Consider the following 20,681-nt stretch of genomic DNA (forward strand, 5'->3'; position numbering starts at 1 on the left):
GAATTTGAATCTTAAAAAAAGCAACTAACCTTAGACTGAGAAATCATAACACAAAGGACTGACATTGATGAAGCTGACAGCGAGGTCAATCTGAAGTAGATTAAAATAGTTAAGTTAATTATTGCTTTACCATACAACAGTTGTGAAACATGAAAGACATGGAGGTGGATTTCCTGCAAAGCTTGGATTGCTAAACTGTTTCTGGGATTTTATCCGTTGTGAGCTTTGCTGGAAACTAATGGCCGCCGACAGTGACATGAGCAATAAGAAAGTGGTACCAGCCTTGGAGTTGACCTGATGAATATTTCATAATCATGGGTCATCCTTAGACTTTCCTAAAGTGCTCTCTGAATGAGAGTCCCAAAATCAAACCCACAATAACTGGTTATAGCAGAAAAATACATGTTCATTGATGATTATGGTGAGTTTTGGCGAAGTTTAGTGGTTGTTAATTCTTTATGAAGTTTCCTCTGATTAAAATGGATTCACTGATCTGCCTTCCTCAGCTTCTCTTCAAAGAAATCTTACATGGTCAGCAGAGGGACTTCCTGTCCTTTCAATGCAGATGAGCTTTTTTAACTTGTTGAAATGCCGTTGTATGCATTTAAGTTATGAAGCCAAGAAAGTTTACATCTTGTGTGTTATCTCTTTAAAAAGAGGATTTATTTCACAGATTCACAACAAAAAATACAGCCATACTACACACTGCCTAGGTTAGTGAAGAAAACACAACAGATTTTAAACTCTTTTGAGAAAAGGAGGAAAACTGATAAAGGTGTAACAGCCTCCGAAATGAAAAGAGGTGATAGCCCAGCAAAATAACAGTATCAAGCAAAAGGGAAATGTTATTCACATCCAAAAGTAGTAACACAGGTATTTCCAGATCCTGCTTCCCCCTTTTGAAGGGGAAAAGCGTTAAATGAACTGAACATCAGTCCTGAATCGTAAATATTCAATCAGCTGATTGATAGTTTAAATGACTGCTCTACGTCAAAATGACCGAACTGAACTTTGTAGTATGAGCAGACCGACATTACCAATCATGCATCAGAATCCCCAGTTCTGTCCTCGATCTCTACCTCCTCGACCTCCACCATCTCTTCTCCCCCATCCTCCTCCTCCTCCTCCTCCACCATCTCTTCTCCCCCATCCACCTCCTCCTCCTCCTTCTCCCCTTGGACCATATGCCTCTTTCTCCCTCTTGTGCTTCTCATATCTCTCTGCCATTTGCACCAGCTCCTCTGGGACCTCCTGCAACATGAATGAACAGGAAAAAATACCATATTTATCCAACATTTAAATAAATCAGGCTCTTTTCCAAAAGGGTGACCAGGCCAGGAGGTCAGCAGCACAAAATAAATATTACACCATCCAAAACTTGCATACAGATACAAGTCAAAAAACAGACATTTGGGTGTGGTAGGTTTTGTATAAACTAGAGGCTGACATTTTTGGGGGGAATTCCGCAGGTCATGGGATTCCTGTGGGATTCCTGTAGGATTCCCGTGGGATTCCCGTGGGATTTGAGTTAACTGTACTATTATTCATGTGATTGGGACGGTACAAGATAAAAAAAAGTTACCAGGAGAAGATGGGAGCAGGAACCAATCAGGAAGATAAAATATAATATGGGGCATGGGCTGATATTCTATAGTTAATTCCAATAAGCCTATGCTGTAACACAAGTGAAAAGGACTACACTTCCTAGACGCCAACAATAATCTAAAAAAGAATTTGGAGAAAATCAAATCTAATTCAATGTGCTGCCTACAAACTTAAAGAAGGGGAAAAACGGGAGCGGTACAGGAGTGGGATGGGAGTGGCAGTCATTTTACCAGGTGTGGTTTGTGGCCGGAATTTTTTTTCGAGCCCGGGATTGGGACGGGACAGGATGTTTTACTTTAGGAGTGGGATGGGGCAGGAGTTAAAATTCACTCCCGTGTCTAGTATAAACCTGGATAAGAGAAATCGCAGGTCACAGTGAGAACATAGCACAAGCACCATGATTTTTGTGAACAAAATGAAATCCTTTGAAGTCTGTTATCAAACAGAAAGTGAAAGCACTGTTTGTGGTTACAATCAATGACATTAATACTCTTTAACACAATTCTCTCCTGCTTACCTGTCCGGCTCTCTCCAGGATGGGAATAAGTTCAGAGGCCATCCTCCAGTTTTCTCTTGTTATCAGGGTAACAGAAGCACCTGACCGTCTGAAACGTAAAAGCATTTAAATCACAAACAAACCAGACAGTGTCTGACGCTGGCAGTGATTATCTGACATGTGATTTCTATAAATAAACTCCTACCCTGCTCGTCCGGTGCGGCCAACACGATGTACATACTCTTCTATGTTGCGTGGGAAGTCAAAGTTAAAGACGTGTGTGATGTCATGGACATCCAGCCCTCGAGATGCTAAGTCTGTGGCAACCAGGATTCGAACCCGGCCTGGAAAAAGACAGATGTCTGCCATTATGTGGTCAGTTTAGTCCTTCTGCTTTACTTCATGCACTTTTCTTTACAAGTTAGTTTCAGTTTCAGTTTCTATTCCTATCATTTTCTCGTCCTTTAGCATACTTTCTTTAAAGTCCTTGAGGGCCTCTTCACGGTCACACTGCTCACGGTCACCATGAAGACTTTGTACAGCCAAACCCTGCAGACACAGGTCACTGGAAAGATCATCAGCCCTGAGATTACAGACACACAGAGGGTTGATGGTGTGGGCGTTAACCTTGTTGTCACTGCATGGCAATCTCTTGCAACTACCTGTAACTTTTGGATAAAATGTAGCAGGACACATTTTTAATCTACACATTTCTCCCTCAGTAATAAGAGTTTGTTAGTGACGCCTTACTCACACAAGCTTCTTTCCAACAAAGATAAGGACTTTATCTTCAGGCTGCATGTTTCTGATGAAGTCAAATACATAGGACTTTTTCTCTTCTTCTTGGACAAACAGCACTGCTTGCTGCACCGTGTTCACTGCCTAAAAACCAGGGGAACACAAGAGGTATAAACACATTTAGATGGGAAAACAATAACTGAAATTCACCTCCAAAACTAAATGGTTGGACAGAAATTGACAATATATTGCAGCTCTTCATTTGAGAGTTACTAATACTTTACTAAAAGTCTAAATCTGCAAACAGTCTGTGGTGTTTGTTGTGTTTTCTGAAGACGTTTAGGACCAAGTAGCCAGTGGAAACACTGACTGACTGTATTAATTTCCACACACCGCCAAGTCCAGGGTGCCCACATAAACCATCATGGGATTTCTCAGGTAGGATTTGGCCAGTCTTCTCACACCGGTGGGCCAGGTGGCACTACAACACAACAAAGTTAACTGATTTTAAATCTTTTTTCTTTCATTTTACATCTTTCGACTTTCCCCTCATGTGTGGGCAGTTATTTAAAGTGCTTTATGTGGATTTTACCTGGTCATGACCGTCTGGCGGTCAGGGCGAATGTCCAGGAGAATCTTCAAAATCTGGGGTTCAAAGCCCATATCGAGCATACGATCAGCCTCGTCCAGCACCTTTTCAAAGTGAATGAATAAGTTTTTAATAACTTAGAGCTAGACTGCCATAGAATACTTCCTGTCTAAATATAAAACCAGATAAACTCATACACAAGACCAAATCTGTGTTCTTCACTCAAGTTGAGCAGCTCTACAAATAAATAACAATCTGTGACAAGTTAAAAAATACAATCTAAAAAGTTGAGAGGTTTACAGAGGAGATATGACAGATACAGACAGCTCACCAAGTAAGTGATGGAGCTGAGATTGATGAGCTCATTCATCTGTAGGTCATTCAGTCGGCCAGGTGTAGCGATTACTATGTCCACTCCACCCTTCACCTGGTTGATCTGGTTTCTTCTATCCCCCCCTCCATAAATACAGATACTAAAAAGAGTCCAAAAAGAGAAGTCATAGCTGTGCTACGTATTCAGGTGGATCTCAAAATATTGAAAACTGAGAGTTCATCTTATTTTCCATTTAGAAATTAATGTTTCTGAGATGGTAAAAATGAGCATGCTCCACAGACCCTGAATGTGACTCCTTTTTGGGATTTCTCACAGGAAATATTACAATAATCTCAAACTGGATTTTTGATTTGAGCGAGCTATAATTCCCTGTCAAAATTAAAAGGCTTGATGTATTTCACTTGCGCTGAATATAAAATGGATGTAACTATTCCTTTTTTTAATTAACCTTTGTCAAAAGTACTTTTTGACATTGTAATTTTTCAAGATACATCCATAGATCAATACCGATTAGTGATTTAAAGTCTATGGCCAATGATAATAAATGACTGCCAAACCTGTTGTAGCTTTTAAAACGGTACTTTTTGCACTCCACTTCGATTTGCAGGGCCAACTCTCTGGTTGGAGTCAGCACCAACATGCCAGGACCACCTCGCTTAGCTCTGGGCCTATCAACAAAGGCGGACAGAGAAACAGAGAAAAAAGTTTGTATGTTACAGAGAGGAAGATATACAGCTTGTCTTGTAGTGCACGATTTCTGGTCAAGCTTCACATTACTTTCACTTTTAAGGTAAATGACTCCTTAAAGCACTTGAAGATAAGTAACAGGTCTGTCTGCACTCACACAGGCTGTCCCTCCATGTGAATGAACCCTGGCAGCAGGTAGGCCAGAGTTTTCCCTGTTCCTGTCTGAGCGATGGCGATCAGGTCCTCCCCACTCAGCAACACTGGCCAGGCCTGAGACTAATAAGAACAAGACAGAAAGGTTAGCTGTAGTTAAGTGTGCAGATCCCACAGCCCAATGGAGAGCATAGGAGAAAAACAAAAATCATCTTTAACCCAAACTTAGAATCATCAGTGTTTTATCTACAGTGTTTGAGTTACATGGAATGACGGTGGCTCTAGGCTGAACTACATGTGTTCTTGTCATACAATTTGTATAATAGATCAGTCACATAAAGCAAAGCAGCAGGAGCTTGTGTGCTTTCAACCAGACTTTGGCTTGAAGCCAAGGTTAAGGTTTTACTTTATATAAGATGTGAGGCAGAATGTAACAGGTGGCGTGACTCAGTCAGTAGAGCTGAAACAATGGAATTTTCAGTAGAATACTCGAATACTAAGATATTTGATAGCTGCAGCCCTAACTCAGTCCAAAGAGAGCCTTTCTCGAGCAAATCAACAACAAGGTGCTGAGGTGTTTCAGCTCATCAAAGAAAAAAGTGAAGTTTAATGTTGTTACAGGCTGATCAATCAACAGATAAGTGTTTTCTGTCAACAGTTTGACCTGACAGTTATGTACCAGGGAGGGTAAGTACACAAAGAGCAAAAGTACAAACAACCCACACACTTAATGTGGGTGTAAAACCAGTCTGTCATGAGAGTCTTGCATCACAAGTAAATGAAAGGTATGGCCTCGTTTATGAGATGTCATCAAGCCAATCCCTTTAGTGTAAAACCAAAGAGAGATGCTGTAGTTTCGTTTCTTCTCTCAACGTTCTGAGTTTCACTTTCATGCATACACTGCTTCACTGAGTTAGGAAGTTCAAAAGATTCGATTTTTGTGCTTTAAATTTAGACGCTTGGTTTTAAAACTAATTTCTGCCACTTTAACCACTTGCAGTTAGTATGTTGTGACAGAGACCCTTCAACCAATAATTTATCACAATAATCTGATTTGTGAGGCAGTTTTTAAGACCTAAGTGTTTTTTGTGCTCACTCAGCAACTCACCTGTATGTATTCCATCTGTCTTTTGATATACGAAATGCTGAAATGACAGATCTTATTTGGTTTTGACTTGGCTGTAATAGATTTTATCTGAATTCAGTATTTTTAATATTCTCTAAACATGTTTTATTGTTCTACCTATACAAACAAAAGCAATACTTTCAGTGTGGCAATGTTTAACTTCAGGGTGTTAACATACCTGGATTGGAGTGGGTTTGACAAAGCCAACGTGCTCAATGTTTTCCATGATCTCTGGGTAGGGCTCAAATGCCTCCAAAAAGGTTCGACATGGATTAGGAATCGTCCTCTTCTCCCCTTCTTCCTTCAGATCGTCCACAAAGATATTGTTATTCTCTTTCCTGTGAACAAGCACATGACACACACACACACAGCAAACAAAAAAAAAAAAAAAAGTGAAAATCATTGATGTGTGGAAAGATTAAATTCAAACTAGGGATGCATGATATTATCGGCACAATATTGGTATCGGCTGATAAAAGCTTAAAAACACGTTTATCGGTATCGGCAGTTGTGAAAATTTCTGCCGATAGGCACAGCCGATAAGGTGCTATTCAGTTAGCATTATTATTATTTTCTATCTGAAAAATAAGCTCCTTAAATAAAATGTAGCACTTCATTTATTTGCACTGCAGAGCTCTGTGTCTGTCACCAGGTTGTTACAGTAGCTCTAAAATAATCAAATGCAACTTGGTTATGTTTAAAAATGCATTGTACATTTAAAGTTCATGTGATCTAAAGAAGTTATTTTTCTGTATTTCAATACTGAATGTCTTGAGTTTGAAAAAATAATACATTTCTTATTTATGGTAAAATCAAATGTTTTTTGTCTTGTTTTATGTGTGTTTCTTAAACAAATAAGACCGTCACAATAAGAGTAACATGTAAATTCCAGTACAGGATAGACTTGGCTTTCTTTACAGTGAAAAAAAAACAAACAAACTTGTGATTATCGGTATCGGCCAAAAGGGGTTTCGATATATCGGCATATCAGATATCGGCAAAAATCCCATATCGTGCATCCCTAATTCAAACAAGACAACTGTGTAAATCAAGGACGAAAACATAATGGATACAGCAGAAGTTAATGTTCTAGAAACCATATTTGAGTCCAGCTACGCAGATTGAAATCGTCTGAATTGTACAGAAGCTGACGGACAAAATGTTGTTGTTAATTTTTTTAATTCAAGAACTTCTGACAAAAACTAACACAAGCAGGCTGGTATAAAATATTTGCATATGGATATTGTGTAGAGAGGTAGAACAATAGTGCCACCTATTTGTCTAAGACTGTGATGGAAAACAAAGCTGACCTCTAGTTAAAAAAAAATTAGCAGATAAAAAGGTTTGTGTTTTTGCAGAGCTTTTCAATTATAGTCTCTTTGCCCTGACATCTGACTGTCTGAACATTAAAAACAATACTTACCAAAATTACTGATGTGTAGCATTGTAAAATAATTTGAGGGAATTATGTAAAAATGTAAAAAAATGTATACAAAAATGCTCAACAGTTATATTTACCTCCATTTGCTGACTTCCTGTGCAGTGAGCATGGCAACACTCTGTGCTTCAGTGTAAAACTGCTTCTTCATTGGCGGGGCATCTGAGGTACATTGAAAAAGATCAAATGAATAGCTTAAAAGACAGGTGAGGTGAGCTTCATAAATGTCACATCGCAAAAATCCATTAATTAGCCTCAGTTAATTACAACCAACCACATAGTTTAAAATAAAATGTTAAATCTGACATGACAGAAGGCTCTACTCTAAAAAGAGAATTTTCAAATTAGCATTAGCTTTCAAAAATTGCCATTTTGGGATCAAACCTGATAGAGTGTATCGAAATCAGTATAATTCATACCCTGTCCAACCTTACTCATTGGTCTAAAGGGCTACTTAACTTTGCATTATTATTTTTCCCGATTGACTGGTTTTAAAACCACAAATAAAAGTGAAAGTCAACAACTTTGCAATAAAAAGTCATTGTTTAACTTCATATCTAACATCAATTAATACTGACAAATCAATGAACAAAACAAAGACTTGTGGATGCCGTAAAAAAGTGTCACTTTTACTTAGAGCCCTCACCCTTCCACTTCAGCTCTGCATATTTTTCCTTGTTCTCCCGGATAGAATTCCAATCTATGGATTCTCGAGGTGCGACTGCATTTGAAGCCTCCAATGCTGAGGAAGACCACACAGAGCCTCTCACTCCTCCGGCCCCTCCATGTCCACCTCCTCCCCCCTGACCAGGACCTGATGAAAAGAACACAAGGCTGTTGGAGATTCAGTCTATGCAAGTACAAAACAAAAAAGCTCACCTCATAAGCACACATCTATATATCTCTATTTATATACCTTTATAGATATGCAAGGGTACATTTATCTAGGTTTAGTTACAATTTTAAATGTGACCTCACAAATGTAATGTGACCTGAAACATTCAATTATTAATGTTTTGTATTTTGAAGCTGCTGGAATTAAAATTTCACAATAAAAAAAACATTTCATACCACCGTAAAATCGAGAGCTACCACCTGCCAACAGCTCCTCAATCATCTCTTTGGCCTTCTGCTGGGCAGCAGAGGACCCAAATATGAGCAACTCGCCTTCATAGTCTCCCTTGTTTATCTAGAGAAATAATAACAGTTACACACAAGGAATAAAACCTACCATACATCAGTGCAATACATCATACAGGTATGGTGTACAGCACCTAAACCTAGGTGCAAAAATGTGGTGAAGTTTCTGTTGAGCTGCGCTGTCTTCAGTTTTTCAGGAGAACCAAATTAAGATTAAAGCTGCAAGCAGCGTTAGCGAGTCCTCGGCGTTAGCGGGTCCTCGGGATCCTGCCAGTTTTCCCTCCAATGTGTCCAACAAAATGAGACGAACATTTTGGCGTTGGTTTCATCTGTCTACGACATTCCTAGCCCCAGTTAGGGCTGTTTTGGTGTGCATAGGTGCAAGTGAGCCTAATGGCTCTGAGAGAATATTATGGGATGTTGGGGAGTCAGTTGATACCATGGTAACGTATCCTCTGCTATGCTGAATGACATCACCAGCAGCTGCATTGAATTCCTAATCAGTGTGTGACATCATCACAGAAGTGCAACAGCCCAGGAGAGGGATAAAACTCCCAAAATGAACAAACTACTCATCCTGTAGGCCAGAATGTTGACCTAATCTGTGTAAAAAATATCATTTTCTCTAAGGAAATTTTGTCAGCAATCCAACCATGTCATTTTTAAAGCTGTGCGACTTTTAGTTTTTTGTCCAGAGGCCCAAATGCGGCACCGAAGGCTGCTCTGCCATCTGTTGACATGGAGGGAGCTGAGAGCGGTCAGCGACTTTGATGGCTCGCCATTCAAAAACCGGGCCCGAAATAGCAACTTCCTTCAGAACTTTTGTAGAGCAGGGTCTAATCTGTCATGTGAGGCAATTTTGAAGCCTGTACCATTTTTGGTGTTGGAGGAGTTAATTTTGGCAGAAAGGGTAAAAATTCTGAAAACTTTTTTTGAAAGGCAAACTGCCGGCTACCTTTTTTGTGCGTCTTGATGAGAAAAACGTTTTGGCATTGGTTTCATCTCTCCACGACATTCCTAGCCCCAGCTAGGGCTGTTTAAGTGTGTGTTTTAGAGGTTTTTGATCTAGAGAGCTTATTATGGGATGCTGGGTTTTAATTTTTTTATTTTATCAAATTTTTTGGCAGTCGCAATATGTGTGCCAATTTTGGTGAGTTACTGAACATGTTTAGGGGGTGTAATTAGCCTGCGGCCAAGGACACCTTCTAGCAAAAGCTTGAAGGTATCCTCAGCTCAGGCCTCAGACCCTTAATATGATTTGCTCAATGATAGTGTAACAAAGGCCCGAATTAGGCTACTTAGTATTATACACTAATGCCTTTTTTAAGATCAAGAATAATTTAGGTCAAAATGGTAAAAACAAGGTGCAACAGCCAAAGTATTAAAAAACAAACAAAAAGCTGCAAAATAGATTTCAACACAATTAAATATTAAAACTGTAATCACTGTCACTATCAGCACTGTCCTTTATTTGTGCATTCCTTTACAATACAAGGATATTCCTGATTTGATCCTGACACTTTTTGGTCGTGTTTCGTACTTAAAAACTACTTCATACTGCTGACTGCACACTTATGTGACAGGCACTGACTGTACAGGGAAAAGGGTAGCAAAACATGCAGGCACAGCCAGACTTTAGGATCATGAATCCAGTCTGACACATAGAACCAAAGCCAAATACATTTTGACATAAATTACTAACGTTACATATGACCAAAAGAAATGCAAACAAGCGGCCTTTTCTTCTTTGGGAACAATAACAAGAGGGAAATTCTTATTTGACTGTCATTTGCCCAGCAACAGAAGTTCAATGATAAATAAGTTTTAGTTCAACTTACCTTGATTCTTGCACCGCTGCTTTCTTCAAGTTCACGAATTTTTGCTCCTCCACGACCTATAAATATAAAAATAATAATTATAAAGATAAAATGTATTATCTGAAAACATGGGTTGTCAAACTGGAAAAAATCATAACTTATGACAAACTAAAAGTAAAGGTTTGTCGTTCAAACGGCAGTTTTATGGCTTTCTCAAGCAGAATGTGGATAAAGGTGAAGCTAGGCAAATGTTAACTTGCTTTGCTAACAAAGACGTAATGGCAAATTACAATAACTAGAGTAAAAACATTTTGCTCTGAAAGTTAAGATGCTATACATGAAGAAACCAACCTATTACTCTCCCAACTGAGGAATTATCCACACTCATGGTCACGGGTGGGTCAGAGTCTAACTTTTCATCGCGTAGGGTTTGTCTCCCCGCCGGGCCTTCGCGGTCCGAGCTACGGGGAAATGCCCGGCCTTCGCCTCTATCCCCCCAACTGCTACGCCCGGATGCCCCACCACCACGATGCGCACGCCACTCTCTGGGACCGCCAAATGTGGTGCCATTTCTGACACCGAAAGAAACTGGTTCCTTTATGCCATCATTATATGACAGTTTCAATTCAGTCGGAGCTGGTTTTGTTGTAGTTTTCTGAATAGCAACGCCGTCTTCGTCGTACTCATCTTCCCAATCAGACATCGTAAATTCACCTGTTAGCTAGCCAAGCTGCTAACTGCAAATCAATCGCTGTCAATCATGGATGTGATGCCTTCACTTACCCCGGTTAACTTGGACTTCGTTTTCTGTGAAAAGCTTTATTTGAAAGGGATTTGACAAGATTTCAAGGAATTTGATCAGCATAAATAAGGGGGGGGGGGGGGGGGGGGTTAAATATGAAATCCAAAAATAATACATTATACATTTGTAAAAACATGTCCATGTTATCATATAGTTTACTGTTTATATTGCCATGTAAATTCTAAATGTCAAAATGTTGAGATGACATGATGTGACCATGGGGTGAAACCATTTTGCAGTCCCTGCTTTTAAATTTCAATAAAAGAAGACAAAAACAAGTAGTTGAGTTAATCTGTTCTTTATTAATGCATAATAAAATTGTTTTGCATTTCTCATCCAGACAACATAATGTGCATTTTAATAAATTAATTTCAAAGAAATAATAATGTTAACATTATCAAGCTTTAAGGCCAGTTGTGTAATAAATTACTTTTCAAGCTGTAGAGAAACTGTACTATTAGACATAGAAGCCTCATAATGTCTGTGGCTAAAGCTACTTGAATAAAGTGAGATTGATGCCCAGTCTGATATCAGCAAAGAAGTAGGACCTCATGGCCTTGGTATGAAAGAATGAAACTTTTCCAAATACTAGGAAGGTGCCCTTAAGCAATTTACAGATTGCAGAAATGAGCAGGGTTTATGAGGGTAATCCATTGTAGCGACATACAATTTTCTTGTAATTCAGAGTATGTTTCTTATCTTCTTTAACATTACTTACAGTCCGCGATGACCTCTTTTCTAAACACTGTTCAAACTACAACAAGCCTATTCCAATATTAAGCATTAAACTACATGTCAAATTTCTAATCTCCTCATACTCTCATAAATGATAACTTTGCTTTCATTTGATAAAATTTCCAATCTGTGCGTAGAATATTTAAAGTCAATCCTCTAGTGTTTAGAAACGCAATTTGTTATGGGAAAACTCTATAATGACACATTAAACAGTGTTAATTTGCTAGTCGATACAAATACTTGTCATTTAAAATAACAAAAAAACATAATGTGGACAATAGGAAAGAATAAACATCATTCAAATTTTAAAATGAATCTTTAAGACTGCTGTGACCGAACATCTCTTAAGAAATGAAAATTAAGGTTATAGTTTTCTGCATAATTCTCATGTGACAGGAGGAGACTGTAAGGATGACCATTAGAAAAACACTGATAACAATTATAGTCTAAGGCCAGTGCCATCAAATACTATTGCAAGAAATGATGACTGTTGATGTCGATGTTTAGGCCACCATTAACATGGTTGGGAGAGACTACAAACATAATTTTAATCTCATAGAAATGAAATTCTTATCGTTGTCTCTTTTTGCATGTTTTCTGGAAGAGAGGAAACTAAAGTTATGGAAAATATTGTAAATAAATTTGAATTGAAATAAAATAAAGATCCTCCATGTCTCATTAACTCTCAATCAACATGCTGGAGTGGCAGTGCGTGTACAGTACAAATATTTGTTATGGGTTTCACAACTATTGGTGCACATTGTGCTCCTAGCACCCATTTAAAAGACAGGGTTTGTCAAAAAATAATGTTTAATCCCTTTCAAGATTTAATGCCTGCCATTAAATTTAAATGTAAGTGGGTTATTAATAAAACTGGCAGTTCAAGTTTCACTACTTTATAATTAGTTCAAATTAGAAGATAATAGTGTTCACATTGGCTCAATTTGTTCCCACTCCTATGTTGAAAGCTGTAAGGAAACAAAATCATACATGCAAGAGTACATCCAGGCCACCAGCATGTAAGTAACTGCTCCTGATAATTGCAACAGCTTTGGCATGCAGTTTTCTCATGCTTGGCTGGGAAATCCTTCTTAAGTGACTCAACTGCAATACAGCATTCAGACCATTAGCATTGGCATTGTGGGTCTGTGTCCAAATCAAGTGGGACATGGCCCAAGACTTGCTTTAAGCAATTGCTGATCGCCTCCTTTCTCACATAGGTTTGCTAAAAACCTAATTAACAGACAATTTGCTGACAGATGAAACCAATCAGCCAAACAAAAATTGACATTTCTGTGCTTGAAGAAAATGAACAAAAAGAAATGCTTTTGGTCTGAGTCATACTGTAACACTCTAAATAATTTAGCATCCCCCAATTAAGCAGACCTCATCCTTTACCTACCTTTCATTTTTGGAAACAGTCCATGCAGTGATATGTTAAGTGTAAGTAAAAGATGACATTTTACAATGCTAAAGATAGACATTGATTAAGGAGGACAGGTGGTGACTCTTCCATTTTTCTGAGAAAGTCCTCAGATACAAGCACTTGTATGGAAAATAAGACATTAGTCAGTCTTTGTGTGGTTGTCTTGTTTCAGGGTTCTCAGTGGCAGCTATTGATGTTTATAGGTGTGTACTAGCATTAAAAAAAGACAGTGGCCCTCAGTTTCAAGTTGTATGAATGAGGTTAAACTCAACTTTTTTCATTTGCTTGAAACAAGTACTTAAAAGTCATACAGTGTTCTTTTTTAATTTGGTAGCTTCCTGTGTTTTTACCATTAGGTTCAGCACTAGTCCGCTGGTACCTTAGCAGCAAAAAGTGACACTGTGAGCCAGAACTAGAGGCTTCATTTTGGTTAAGGCTCTGAGTGAGTCAAAATGTAGGATTACACAGGGAAGAGAGTTACTCATAGCATATCTATGATAGTTATATTATTTTATCTATTTATGACAGCTGTCAGACTGCAGGCTCAGAGATCTTCTCCTCTCTCTTATTTAAAGATAACACTGATTTGTCAACATCTGTCGTAACCCCTTTTACTTGTATATAATACATACTGAAAACATTACCGAACTGGCATCAAATCACAGTTTTGAGATGCCTAAAGGACTGAAGTGATGTATCTTTAAGTGATTTTCCTTTTTAACATTGTATTTTACACAAATAGTTCCACAGTCAAGCATATTTTTACATTACTATTACTTCTTTTTGATGATGATTTTGGTACCACATAAAGAGCATATAACAATTGTTTTTTGTAAAAGCGGACCTAAGCAAATAAAAAAAAAAAAAAGTAAAAAATAATGTCATGTATGTCCATAAACAAGGCATTAACTGGATATTTGTGATGCAGATTTTTTTTTCCTGTCCTGTAAAAAATATTAAAAGTGGCATCCCCAACAGTGGTTTGCATCAGTGTGTGTTTGTGGTTATGTTAGCTGTATGTGTTGGGACTGACTGAGGAAATCTGTGTTTCCTTTGGGGGGAGGTTCTGCATCCTCAACAGTCTGTAAAAGGGCTGAGGAGCCACCTCCAGGTTCCTGCGACAGGAAGTTGAAGTGTTCCTCTTCTGGCTCAATTTTGCAATCATTGATGAAGAGTTCTGCCCCGCCCCAGTTGCTGAGGTCCCCATGGTTATTTCCACCTTCACTATAGTTGCTGCTACTGCTGTTGTTGAGTGTTGAAGACAGAGCAGGGGCATGGTTGGCCAAAGGCTGGTTAAGGCTGTGCACAGAGAGGGATTTCCCGTGACTGCCCCCCCAGTCTGAAGGCGCCCCATCTGGGCTAGATGAGAGCAGCAAGAGCGGGTTAACCTCAAGGCTCATATGCTTCCTCCAGACCCCCTCAGATTTTAAACCAGGCTTTTCCCGTAGCCTCACCAAGCCTGCTTCATTGTCCCCTTCCTGGTCAGCATCTGCGCTGGTTTCGACAACAAGAGGGGGACCCAGACTCCCATCATTCACCACCACTTCACCTGCCATATCATCCGGGACAGGTTCAGCGGGGTGGCGAAGGTGAGAGGGGTGAATCATGGGAGGGGGCCGGAGGGTGAAGCCTCCTGTTGAGGGAGGTGGAGGAGGCAGGTCAGGGAAGTGTGCTCTCTTTGAGGTTCCATTTGGTGTGACTAACGTGGGGTAGGGGCTGTCAGGAGGCAGTAGGGGTGATGGGGAGAGTGAGGCTGTGGATGGAGGGTAAGATGGAGGTGCTGAGTCTGGCGGACAGTCATCATCAGCAGGTGCAAGGATAAGCCGCAGGCCTTTCGGATTGGCACTAAGGGAACGACTTCTATCCCCTCTGCCAACTGGATCACCTTCCTGTGGCGAGGGGAGATCTCTGCCTATGATGGAGGTCTGGTAGTCCGAGGTGTGGCGCTGGTGGTTGTCCAGCTCAAACAGCGGTAGGGAAGAGAGGGTCAGTGCTGATGGGCCTTTTAGGAGTACTTGGCGATAAACGTCCAGCAAAGAGTCCAGCTTTGACTCAATGGAAGTTACCTGGAAACAAGAGAAGAGTGAAAAGACAGAGCTGTTGACTGTCACTTTGTACTTTTCATGTTTCCAGAGTGCAGGACATTTTTTTTAATCGTTCCTCTTATTATCTTTATAAAACTGTAACGGTACATATACTTCACTACTTCACTGTAATATTTAAACATTCAATCATGTTATGACTTTAACACCTTACTGCCTGAATTAATCAACAATTAGAAAAAATAGATTTTTTTGTGTTTTCAGATGTTAAATTGAGTAGAGATCGTAAATTTGAGTATAGTACACACAATAGTTATAACTAAGTTGTACTATATCTGTAGACATAAGAAGTTCATCCTCTTACCAATATATTGTGACATAGTGGATCTGATATGATCTTTGGTATGTGTAGAATATGAATCAATAGTTAATAATGAGATACAAAGGTCATTTCAGCTGCATCAAGACTAGGGATGGGTACCTTTCACGTTTGAAACGATACAATACCGATGCCTGATACCTGGCAATCGGGACTGGTACTCAATGGTACCACTTTTTGGTACTTTTTTTGTGGTTATGTGGTAAAAAATATTAATTTCTTTAATGATAAAATATTCTAAAAAATTCAATTTAACATATTTGTTTCTCAAAATATAAACTTGCAATGCTGTGTTCATGTCCAGCATGGAAAATAGCCTACACTTCCACTCCCTCACGGTCACAAAGATACATTTAGGTACCTAAACATGGTACCTTTTGGTTTTAGATGAATCGGTACCCGGTACTTTTGCCATAATTCAGTCAGTACCTATAAAAGTACCTAATTCGGTACCCATCCCTAATCAAGACCTGACAGGGTATGTTGCAAATTTGCATCGACGGGCATCAAGGAGTTGATTTTAAAGGTTGCTTAGAGAACAAATAATTTATCCTGGGGGGAAACAAATCAAGCACAGGATACATGAAACAGTCTGTTTTATTGACCTTGATTTTTCAAACTTTTCTTTGTTTCTTTTTGAGCTTTTGATTTTTTCCCCCATGTGTTTTCAAAAATGCCATTCAGATAAAGCAAAAATAATAATGAGGACATCAATACTGACTAAACCGAAAGGTTAAAGAGAAAGGGAGCAAGTGAGAGTAACAGTGAAAGAGCTGTGAAAAAAATAACTCTAAGAATCAATCAAACAAATCTTTGTTTCTTATATAAAAAACAGATGTTGCTCACACATTGAGCTTCCAGAGAGTAATGTTGCCATGCCTGTATAGTTTCATTCTTAACTGCACATTATGTTGTGCTTTTATTTTGGAAGTCACTAATCCTTGTCTCTGTTTTAGATGTGTTCCTGTCTGATGATTGTTCCTCCCCATCTGTTTCCCATTATCCTCATTACCTCTGTATTTAAAATCATGTCTCACTGTCTTGTTGCCAGTCTGCCGCACTTCTCAGTCTTCATCCCAGGCTTCTTTCACAGCCACAGTCATTGTCTTGTTATGTACCGAACACTGCCTGTCTTTTTGATCCTCGCTTTTTGCCTCATATCTGTCTGTACCTCTTCCTGCTCCGGATTGCCTCGCTGTGTGCCGTCCTTGTTTGGACTTTGATTAAACCTTCTGCCTTTGAACTCTGATTTTGGATATTCTGCATTTGTGTCCACCTTCTGAGCTTAGGTTCATGACAAATGTGAATCATTTCTGTGCATTGAAAATGATCTTGACAAAAATGAGCAGTTCTCACCTGCCTCTCCACTTTACACACACGTCCCAGCATGCTCATCCCTTCCAGGGAATCTCCATCTGGGTGCAGCTTATCTCTCACTTTCTTATCCATTGGGATCTGTCCTTTCCCCAGAATCTGATCAACTCTGATACACACACACACACACACACACACACACACACACACACACACACACACACACACACACACACACACACACACACACACACACACACACACACACACACACACAGATATACAAATTTGTGTTAAAATATTTCCAAATACTGATCTTATTACCCAAGCTTCATTCCAGGCTACCCCAAAGTCAGGCAAGAAACCTAAAGCAGCGGTAGGATGTTTGGATTAGGGTTAGTATTACACACACAACATTGCTGTATCACTGATCTCCAATAAGCACAATGAACAGTTTTAAAGGTTGGATTCCATGCATTAATGAGTTTGCATGGGTTCCCCAGGCTCTTCAGAAAAATCACCATGCATCCAAACTTCATTGGGTAGGAAAAAAACTATACCCCAATTTATTTTTCTTGTTTGATATCCTCACAAAACACACAAATTAACAGTGACACACTATCACTGCCACACTTAGTAATGTTTCCTATAGGTGGTGACAGGAAAGGGGAAAGTGTATGGAACTAACAGTGGTATCTAATGAAAATCAATCTATCAAGATTGCTGATACATTTTGTGATTGTGAGTGTATACACGTTAGTATAATTTGTGTTGGATGCATACAATTGTGCTTTTTGCGTCGTTATTAAAATTATACCAAATGGATGGAGGTAGGAGGTCTATTATTTGAGCCTACTATTTAATATTGAACTTCTTCCAAATCCTTTTCCTTTTTCTGTCTTAATCTGCTACATTAAGGTACAAACTCCAACCATCTGGTACAATAAAATAAGAGAAAAGGCAGTCATTTGCCTCTCTACAAGCACATCTGTTTTTGTTTTTAGTTTGATTTTAGGGACTGTCACAACACTAACTGTCTCAATAAAGACAGCTAAGGTGATTTCTGTATGGGTTAAATCTAAGTAGAGTGAAAGTAAAGTAACCCGGAGCCAGGGAGCTTCTTCTTGTTGTTGCTGTAATAATAATGCAGGGCGGGAGAGGACATGTTCCTGGATCGGCTACTCAGGCTGGGACCAGAGCCTGCTGCAGTAGCCACTCTGGAGACAGGAGAAAGACGGATCAGATACACCTCTCTCACACACACTTACACACTTTACTCATGGAAAGTACTGTATGACTCACCTACACACACAGACACACATGCAGCAACAATAAAACACTAAAGCATGACGCACAGGAAGCTAGATGACTCAAGTCACTGACTGACAATGAACGGTAAGGGCCTGAAGGTAAACAGAGACTGAAAGTGAAAGTAAAAACATCGGCTGTGTCAGGGCTTACAGCCACGGGAATCTATGCCATTGTTTTTTTTAATACCTCTATTATCATTATTATTATTATTATTTTAAAAACAAAATATTGCTATACTTTGTTACAATGTACTTATACCAAAAACTTACTTTTGTGAGACTAAACCTGTAAAACAACAATGATTTTAAAATGATTAAAATATTTTAAACCTGTGTACCTTCAGCCCATATCAACAAACATACTTCACTCATACAAACATACAAACAAAAACAAACTCTTAAACTCACAAGCACTATGTTATTCCCTAATAGTACTGCTGTTAACTTTGGCACCTACTACAGCCAAACCATTCAGACAGCATATCAAAACACCAGAAGTCAAAGTTCAGGTTAAAAAGATCAAGACCTGTTGAAATAAAATCCTATAATATATTTTGCCCTTTGCTAAAAATAATCCACCCGCTATATTATACTTCAACTAAATGCTTCAGATGGGACTTGAGGCTGGAAAAAAGGACAAAAAAACAGCTGGATTTTGAACTTCTGTATCCAAATGTTTCATGAATCCTATATTTGTTCAATAAATTCTGCAAAGGAACCTTTAAACTTAAAAGAAAATGGAGTTGCGCCTATTTTTTTGGGTACAACTGAGTTGCTTTTCTTATGTTGAACTCGGCTATGGTTAGCTGACAACGTTGTTAGAAAAGGTCCTCAGAGTGCCCAATTCAGGACTAAAAGGTTATCTTGAATAAATTAGTCATAGGTATTAATCATAACCATGCTTTGCTCACTTGCTGCTTAGTAATTCTTGAGATTTTGGGCTCTTTCGACCACATTAAGTTGTCTATAATCCACTGAATGGGCTCACTGATGACCTCTTCAGCCAAACCTGGGTCAAACAGCTAATTTGGGTAACTTCTGCTGTCATTCACCCCAAATTAACTGATTCAGTAAAATCCATCTATTTTTATACCCATAACACCTTTTCCACCATGTTTAATTTAATCAAGCCCTGCATTTGGGGTAAACCAAAAGCCTTTTTGATGCATATGTGGTCACAGTTTGACCCAGGTGTGACATCATCACAGTTTGGTTATGTTAGCAGGAAATTTCGAAGACTGGCAAGCAGAACAGTTCGGGGTATGGTCTAACCCCACTGAAGACTTATTCCTCCGGGCCTGGGTGTAATAAAACTGCAGGGAGGGAGAGGAAAAGGTCTTGTTGCGGCTGCTGAGAGGCCTCGGAGGGGGACCCACTACAGTGTCTAGTCTGGGAAAGAAAGGGACACACATGTACATGTACAAAGCATTTCTGTACAAAGTTCAGGGTCGGATCAGGTTAGGTTAAATTTATTCACAGTTTAGTTATTCTCTTGAAGCAACCATGGCAGAAGTAACCCTTTTTTTAATGAAGGATAAAACATCTCATAAAAGAATGATTAAAGATTGAAGCATTAAACATGAAACAGAGTCATTTCAAAAAGGGTATCAACAAATGTATAAAGAATGATAATTTTCAGTCAAATGTTGTATAAGAATTTGTGTACGCACGTGTGTGTGTGTGTGTGCGTGCACATGTACTGACCTGGTCTGAAGGCTCTTGATACGACAGAGCATGTCCAGATGTCCTGCAGAGTACTGCTCTATGACATCCTTAACATCATATGGACGCAATGTCTCCTTAAACTTCTTTTTTGCCACATGGAACTTCATAATCCTACACATCCACACACGCAGAAACACAGAGGAATGCAAAAACAGAGTAAATACAATAAATTAATTCAAAAAGACAGAGAGGAATGGATGTGATGAACAAAACCAACCACTAGATGGCAGCAGTGACTTTGGGAATCTGACATGACCTAATCAACTTTGCACTTGTTGACTTTTTTTGTGTAAAATAAAGAAAACATCAAGAGACAAAATACCTAAAAGAATGTCTAAAGGGAAACCATAGATCCCTGACTCTTGTCAGATCTATAACTGCTAAATAAATGACTTTGAAACTTGAGTGTACCCTTCTATCTCTTTCTATTTAGCGAACAGAGCCACTGCTGTGTGAATAATATTAATACAGGTAAGTGGATCTATGTACTAGGTGCATTTGGATTCCCCCATGGCTTCTGCGCTTCTCCAGTTGCCTGTTTTTCTCATTGTTGAAAAGGAAACAACGGTGACAGATGACCCTCTGTAATAACAGTCCTGACAGGGGAGGGGGTGTCCAATCCTCAACCCGACACCCTGGGAAAGCCCTGGGCTCTGACTGCCCATGGAGAGGGCCTGCTGGGTGGGCAGGCAGACTGGGGTTGGGTGGTAGTGGTGATCTGTTTGTGTGTGTATGTGTGTGTGTGTGTGTGGTAGAGCACAAGGAAACAGAGAGGGGCTGAGGAAAAAGGATGACTGATAGGGTAGCTTCACAGGCAACCAAAGC

At 39.2% G+C, this 20,681-nt stretch overlaps 2 protein-coding genes across 7 annotated transcripts in view; both read right to left on the minus strand.

Moving 5' to 3' along the window:
- Positions 1 to 646: 646 nt before the first annotated feature.
- Positions 647 to 10,896, minus strand: ddx43 (DEAD (Asp-Glu-Ala-Asp) box polypeptide 43). Its single transcript, XM_074676610.1, has 16 exons — positions 10,475 to 10,896; positions 10,145 to 10,200; positions 8,238 to 8,355; positions 7,813 to 7,980; positions 7,247 to 7,328; positions 5,907 to 6,066; positions 4,607 to 4,725; positions 4,320 to 4,430; positions 3,760 to 3,901; positions 3,432 to 3,532; positions 3,233 to 3,320; positions 2,856 to 2,983; positions 2,575 to 2,684; positions 2,307 to 2,445; positions 2,123 to 2,210; positions 647 to 1,251 (listed from the first exon to the last, which is right to left on the minus strand). Exons 1-16 carry the CDS (start codon positions 10,824 to 10,826, stop codon positions 1,048 to 1,050), a joined length of 2,166 nt encoding a protein of 721 aa, XP_074532711.1. The 5' UTR covers positions 10,827 to 10,896; the 3' UTR covers positions 647 to 1,047.
- Positions 10,897 to 11,251: 355 nt separating this feature from the next.
- The window catches only part of kcnq5a (potassium voltage-gated channel, KQT-like subfamily, member 5a), a 113,496-nt gene continuing 104,066 nt past the window's right edge, over positions 11,252 to 20,681 (minus strand). For 4 of the 6 annotated variants that reach the window (XM_074676604.1, XM_074676603.1, XM_074676607.1 and 1 more), the window contains 5 exons: positions 19,836 to 19,967; positions 19,404 to 19,520; positions 17,925 to 18,038; positions 16,864 to 16,990; positions 11,252 to 15,152 (listed from right to left, as the gene is read on the minus strand). In XM_074676604.1, coding sequence (XP_074532705.1) covers positions 14,091 to 15,152; positions 16,864 to 16,990; positions 17,925 to 18,038; positions 19,404 to 19,520; positions 19,836 to 19,967 — 1,552 coding nt within the window. In that variant the 3' untranslated portion in view covers positions 11,252 to 14,090. The remainder of the gene's footprint in view (positions 15,153 to 16,863; positions 16,991 to 17,924; positions 18,039 to 19,403; positions 19,521 to 19,835; positions 19,968 to 20,681) is intronic. The other 2 variants (XM_074676606.1, XM_074676609.1) reach the window with 1 other exon arrangement.

Source organism: Halichoeres trimaculatus, unplaced genomic scaffold (genome assembly GCF_033239565.1).
Source record: "Halichoeres trimaculatus isolate MK-OKI-2021-1 unplaced genomic scaffold, fHalTri1.1 fHalTri1_scaffold_8, whole genome shotgun sequence".
NCBI lineage: Eukaryota > Metazoa > Chordata > Actinopteri > Labriformes > Labridae > Halichoeres > Halichoeres trimaculatus.